The 7,084-nt window shown below is 39.6% G+C and overlaps 1 protein-coding gene across 1 annotated transcript in view; it reads left to right on the top strand.

Moving 5' to 3' along the window:
* The first annotated feature begins 296 nt into the window (after positions 1–296).
* The window catches only part of C7 (complement component 7), a 76,024-nt gene continuing 69,236 nt past the window's right edge, over positions 297–7,084 (top strand). The window contains exons 1-3 of the mRNA NM_001243837.1: positions 297–413; positions 4,619–4,674; positions 6,975–7,050. Coding sequence (NP_001230766.1) covers positions 408–413; positions 4,619–4,674; positions 6,975–7,050 — 138 coding nt within the window. The 5' untranslated portion in view covers positions 297–407. The remainder of the gene's footprint in view (positions 414–4,618; positions 4,675–6,974; positions 7,051–7,084) is intronic.

The following is a 7,084-nucleotide window of genomic DNA, read 5'->3' as shown; positions in this document are numbered from 1 at the left end:
AGAACATGCACTCAGTTTAGTAGATTAAAGTAGTAAAAAGGTTTTGCCCTTATGTTACAGTCTCCTTTGGTTGGAAATCACTTAAATGATGAACTGAAGACATTTACTGTCTTTCCTAATTAACAGATATACTTCCCAGAAACATATCTGTGATTTCCAAATGGTCCCAGCTGGTTGCAGCAAAGGTCTGTGTAACTGATAAAATGCATCTGGCATCAAGGCACAGGTCAAGTACAGAGGCAGGCTCTCTGTGTCCCTGGAGAGTCTGGTGAAGACTCAGCACAGCTGGCTTTATAAGTGAGCAGAAAAAGAATTCAGAGCAGGACAGACTGTGGGGGAGACAAGAGCCTGCCTGTCTTTACAGATGAAATTTTCTTGTTCTCTTCTGTACTGAGTGTTTCCCAAGCATGCAGGTAAGATAATAATGTATGGCTTATATAGTTGAAGGCACCTCAAAGGGGAAGGTCACACTTATCTGAAAGAAATCAAAGAAGAGCAAGATGTGGAAAACGTGGAGGTAAAAGGTCTATGAGTGACTTGAAAAATAATCCTTATATAAGTAAAATTTTAATAGTTCAGCCAAAGTGAATGGGTCTTTCTTGCTTTGCAGTTATAGTCTGAGAGAGTTGGGACAAGGGAACTGAAGATAGTGTTTATGGAAATCCCAAGAAAGCAATACAGGAACACAATGGCACCCTTGTTACTTCTACGGCATAAGTTGTATCCAGTTTGATCATTTATTAATTCTCATTTTGGGCCATGCAGCAAGGTCCTGCTTAGATTATAGAAGAGCTTTATAGAAAGTGGAATCTGTAGCTTTGGAAAGTTAGAATTTAAAATCTTGAGTAAAAGGGTCAGGGCTGTGAGGGCAGAAATGTAAGAACAGGAGTGCAGCTATGGGCTTATCAACATAGATGTTAAACCATCACAAAATAATTGAATTATATATTTTTAAAAGTTACTATGCAATGAACAACCAAAGGCAGAAATCATTGTTACAGGATGAAATTTTAAGATGGAAAACCAAGCTGGAATTGCTATTATTATTTGTGTGTTCATAGGTATGTGTGCATGCCAGATGGTATCCTCCTCCATTGCTGGCCTTCTTTTCTTTTTTTTCCTTTTTTTTTTCCCTTTTCTTTTTGAGATCAGGTTTCTTACTGAAGCTTGCACTCGCCTGCATGACTAGTCTTGCTATACCCTCCTGTCTCTGCATCTCCAGTACTGGGATCATAGGTATATACTGCTGCGCTTGGCTTTTTATGTGGATGCTTGTGTGTATGTGCAGGGTTTGGAGGCAGTTTCTACAAGCACCACAGCCATTAGAGTATCAAACCATGGGAGGCAAGAAGGAAATTTGGTTTAATATAACTCAGTTAACTGCTGTTGGTTTGAAAAACTTTGAAAGTCTGACACCGGGTAGTTTATTTTAGGCATATTTAAGCACAGCACAATATGGAAAAAGTATCCTGATGCTAACCCAGTCCCACGTACTCAAGACATGATTACATATATTTTGGTCAAGTCCAAGTGGCATCTTCCATAAAGATAGGCTCTATGTATTTACTAAGGAAGCAGGCTCAAGTTGGCTCAAGGTAAACTAACTTGGGATAAGTCTCTTGGGGCAGGATAGTGCTGTAGATTGACTGAGATAAAGAGGCTCAAGATTAAGGGTCAGAAGGAGCTAGTTCCACCTGGCCATCCAGATAGAGCAGAGGTCACCAGGTTAATAAATATTAACTACATTCATCCCCAGCCTTCTGAGCAGGTTATACACCTCTCTCTCTCTCTCTCTCTCTCTCTCTCTCTCTCTCTCTCTGGAGAGACAACCATGTGTTTTAATGTTTTAATATTCCTGGTTTTCCAAGTGCTTATCTGTGAGCACAAGGATCTGCATGCCTCTTACAGATGCTGGGGACCAAACTCAGATCCTTACGTGTGCACAGCAGGTGCCTTACCAAATGAGCCAGATTTGATATTTAAAAACAAACATGCTGCATTAGCAAACTGGGCAATGTGGATTGCCCCACAGTTAATGTGCTGCCCACCTGTCCAGAACCCATACTCACTAGTGAAGTTGGAGAAGGACCCAGATGTAGATTTTCAGTAACCTTTGAATGAAGTAGTTAAAAGTTGAATGTAAACTGCCAAGTTGATGCACTGAAGGCTACAATGTTACAGCAACAAAGAAGTCTACAAATTTAGATTTACAGTCTAATTTGAAATTTATCTTAGTGTGCCTTGTAGGTTCACTTGACAATTTAGAATCCTCGTTACTCCAAGAAGGAAGTCACCTTGCTAACCTGTGTTTTCTAATACTTGTATTAGCTGCCAATCAATTTCCTTCCTCATTTTAAGATGACACATCTTAATAATTGTTTTATGTTTAAAATGTGTTTCATGTCATTGATTTATGACATTTTAATGTAACAATAGATTTTCCCCCTTTTAATAGGCTGGTCCGATGCCAACAGATTAAGCAATGGTTCCATTCCAAGATGCACACAGTTTTTGCTTGTCTTTAAAAGCACATGGTGTTTACAGTCTTTAGAGCAAACCTGGAAAACATGCTTTTGTGATATGTTTCCAACAAACAAGGGAGACATGGGGAAGCCTGGAGCTATCAAATAGCAGAAGTGATCTCCATGTCTGGTGTTTTAAGGAGGAATGATCTTTGACTTCCTTCTCCATCCATGTCAGCTAAACTCAGGAGAATGGCTCCAGAAGTCCCCCTTGATTCTCTCAGTATCACGTGAATAGGAGGTGACTTGGGGCTGAGCTGTTAAAGAAGGATTCAGAGCCAAGGAACGTCTCTCTGAGCTAGTTATAGGGCAGTGGTGTTGTCTGCCTTCCTAGATCTGAGTTCAGTTTAGAATCAGTGAAATCAGGGACTGGCTCATCAGCTAGAATATAAAGTGGAGCCAGGTGAGCTAGTGTTCATTTGGGGGTGAAGCACAAGAGACAAGAACTGAAGGTGCTTGTAGGTCCAAGCTGAATGACACGGACACAGTTCATCCCCTATTTTTCAATGTGTCGAATTCTAAACCGATTATTTATAGTCAAGTTGTGCACAAGACTGTTCCATATTTCCGTGTGTATTATTCTCTTTCTAAAGGGCAGGAAAACAAATTGCTCCCATTTTAAGGACTTTCTGTTTTCTGTTTAAAAGCACCCTGACAAAAATGACTTCAGGAAGGAAGGGTTTATTTTAGCTCCCTGTGCACGCTGCAGTCCTTTGTGGGGGGACATTAAGGTGGCTGCAGCTGGGTCACATGACATCTGTGGTCAGAAGAGATCAGTGAATAAACGCTGATGATTAGTCCCGTTCTCCGTTTATGCAATCCAGGATCCCCTGCAAACCGTCTTTCTGATATTGTTTTATTCAAAGAATTCCAATGGCCTTCCTAGATATTCATGTCTAAACATTTTCCTTTCAGTTACAAAGTCCTCTGTTTGCCTCTGTCCCTTCTTCATCTACAAGTCTGCCTGGAGTAGCATGTCACCCCCCGCATCCTGCCCCCCCACTACCACCACAGGCTCGCGCGCACGCGTGCTCGCGCGAACACACACACACACACACACACACACAACCTGTTGAGTCTATTTAGTGTTCCTCTTATGTACATGTATTTAGTGCTAACTACTTGGGATTGGATGTTTCATGAGATTATATTTTTATAGAAAACCGATTCTCCTTTGCTCAACAGCCATCAATTGTCTATGATGCCTCATCTAGAATTAGGGTCTTGTGAGATTCCCCCAGCCATGCTAGCACGTTGAGCTTACTTAGCCAATCATAGTTTTGAGATTTCTCAGGTAGACACCTATCTTACAGCAGGTGTCTTTTTCCTCTTTAATCTTTCTGCCACCTCTTCTACCATGCTACCTGAGCCTTGGGTGTAGGGGTTGCACTGTAGATGTACCCTACAGTCACTTTTGTCCACTCTTCTTTTCGTGAGCTCAACATTGTTTGATAACATTTACAAATGGGGTTTATCTTGTGGTATTTCTCCTTCTGTGCTTGGCTTATTTAATCCAATACCTTCTGAGTTCATATGTGTAACCCACTAGCTTCTAAGTGCATATGTGTTGTTGCAAGCAGGAAGCTTTTCTCTTTTAAGGCTCAAGGATATTCCATTGTGAGTGTTTTCTCCTCACCATCCTGGCTTTCTCAAACTGGGGGACAAATGCAGTCTTACACAAACCAGGGAAGCATCAGTGAGTTACATTCCTTCTCTCCTCTTGCTGCCCTCCTCTTAATTCTTTCATCTAATGCTGAACACTGTTAGATTTCTTGCCTTAGCTATGGTGACTAATCCGGCAATAAATATGGGTGTGAAGAGCTCTTTTTTGGCATACTGATTTCATTTCATTGGGATACATAGCCAATAGTGGGGATTGTGGGATCATATGGTAGTTTTATTTTTAATTTTTTTTCTTACTGAAGAACCTTCAAGCTTCTATTTAAAACAGAATCTCAAAAAGAAAAGTCTTTATCTTTTATATGGCTCTTCCTCTCATCTCCCAACCCACAAATCCACACTTAAGTGCAAGTATTTATTTGTAACTTATTATGTAAATGAAAACTAAAGTAATATTTCATTGTCTTATCTCCTAGGTGACAAGCTTATTAATTTTGGTGTGCTTTATAGCAGCGTTTCAAGTCTTCTCTAGGTAAGATATTTTGGATTTTGTATGGAAATTTAAAATATGTAAAAAAGTAGTACATTCTGTAGAATGGTTTAACTCTTATAAGCAGATTAGATGTTTATGCACCTTATCTTTCCGTGTTTTCAGAAAATATAGTAATTATGCTTTATTCTTGTTTAATTTTTTCTTTTAAAGAAGAAACAAGGACAAAAATTCCTCACGGTTTTTGTTCTGGTTTCAGGATTTTACTTTCATTCAGAGAGCTGCAGCACTCCCAGAGTGATATTTGTCTTTAAATTTAGTCCTTGCTAAACATTTTCTGGGTTTTAAAGGTCAAAGGTATTTACTTTTAATTTAAAGAAAATAGTTTTATTGGTTCCTGAAGGCTGGATAAAAGCCAGTATCATTTACCCAATAAAACAAATTATGCTTGTTTATTCTCACTGTTGGATTGATGGGAACAGGCCAGTTCCCTTGATGGGACTGTTGGAATAAGTATCAGGACTGGTACCAGGAACCAGGTAGCACATTAAGTCTACTGGCAACCAAGGTCCTGAGGCCAACATGGGAGTGTTTGATGGTTCCTTCTGGGCAGGATAATGAAGGAGACAGGAGGGAAGGTTATAGAGTGCCCATACTAAGCCCGCATTTTAGGGGAAGACCTCTGCCCCTGGGGCACAGGTAGGCAAGCAACAGTAAATTCAGGGCTTTTGTCTAAGGGTCAAAACATTTAGGCATTTGACTCACTATTGCTATGTGTAAGCATGTTATTAAGTTTCCTTCAATGCATACTACAGGATGGGATTCATTACTTTTAGGGTGATCTTTCAGCGTTAAGATTCAAGAATTAGCTGACCCCAAGACGTCTCTCAACTTAATAATGTGCTAAGAGTCCACGAATCAAGAGTCCAGGCTCCATGATCTCTTCACAAGTCATCCTTGACCTTTGAGGAGTAACCCTACTGTCTCTCTCGCAGCCAGGGTTTAGCATCACATGAAAGCAGCTCTATCATCCACCCATACTTGGTGTGAGTTGCATTGATTAGGCTCAATTTGCCCAAATGTGTGTGTACTTGAGAAAGGGCTCAAGTGAATATGGAGGGCATTTTAATACAAATTACTGTATTATAGCCTTTGCTAGATTGTTTGTTTTATTCTGATTTGCTTTGTTTTTGTTTTTTAACCACTCACAGGTTCTTATAAATTGTCTATCAAGTTTCTGGATAGCTCTTCAAACTATTACTGAGATTCTTCAAAGGCACAATTCTTTCCTCCTAAATATTCTCACCTATTCTCTTAACTCTGACGACTCCTTTATTTATATTCTCATAATGAATTTTATGTCTTAGGGTTATTATTGCTGTGATGAAATATGACCAAGGCCACACGGAGAGGGAAGGGGTTCTTTTTGGCTTATGCTTCCTCCCCATCACAGTTCTACACCAAAGGAAGTCAGGACAAAAACTCAAGGGGGGCAGAAACCTGGAGGCAGGAGCTGATGCAGAGATCAGGGAGGGGTGCTACTTACTGGCTTGCTCCTAGTGGCTTGTTCAACCTACTTTCTTATAAAATTCAGGACCACCCATCCAGGAACTGTATCATCCACCATAGGCTGGTCTCCCTCATCAATCATTAATTAAGAAAATGCTCTTCAGGCTTGACTACAGCCTGACCCATTTATGGAGGTATTTTCTCAACTGTGGCTCCCTCCTCTCTGACAACTCTAGCTGTGTTGAGCTTATGTGAAACTAGCCAGTACAAACACTGTTACGGAATTTAACATATTAGATATACTATATGATAATTATAAATTTGTGTGTTTCTATCTTTTCATCAATAGTCAACAGCTTACCTCATTATTTCTACAGCCTAATATGTTAAGAATACTTTGCACATAATAGATATTTAATAAAGAAATAATAGTAAAATAGTAAAAATAGGTACTCCTCTTCCCATTTTCATATATTTTAGGATACTTTTAGTACCTCTTTGAAAATTTTCATAGTATTTCTTCTTTTTAATCAACATATAATAATTATACAAAATAATGTGCTTAGACATTTTCATATAAGTATATAATGTATCTTAAAGAACACTTATGTTGTTGTCTATTTCTTTTAAGACAGGATCTTATGTAGTCTAGGCTGTCTTCAAACTTGTGTAGCTGAGCATGACCTTGAACTTCTGACCCTCTACCCATCAGGGGCTGGGTTACAGGTGATCACCACTGTCAGGTGGTGAGCTGCTTTTGATGACTTTTGACTATTCTTATTTATCCTTTGTATCCCTATCTACCTCATAATGACAATCTGATGCTGTGGCAGAGCCTCCTCTCCAGTCAACTGCAAGTGGGACTCCTATGGCCCTTGGTCAGAATGCAATGGCTGTACCAAGACTCAGGTAAGCACCTATGAAACTTTTGACTTATTGTTAT

The sequence above is a fragment of the Mus musculus genome, chromosome 15 (assembly GCF_000001635.26).
Source record: "Mus musculus strain C57BL/6J chromosome 15, GRCm38.p6 C57BL/6J".
NCBI classification, from domain to species: domain Eukaryota; kingdom Metazoa; phylum Chordata; class Mammalia; order Rodentia; family Muridae; genus Mus; species Mus musculus.
Note: the sequence above shows the minus strand (reverse complement) of the source record. Positions and strands in the feature narration are given on the sequence as shown.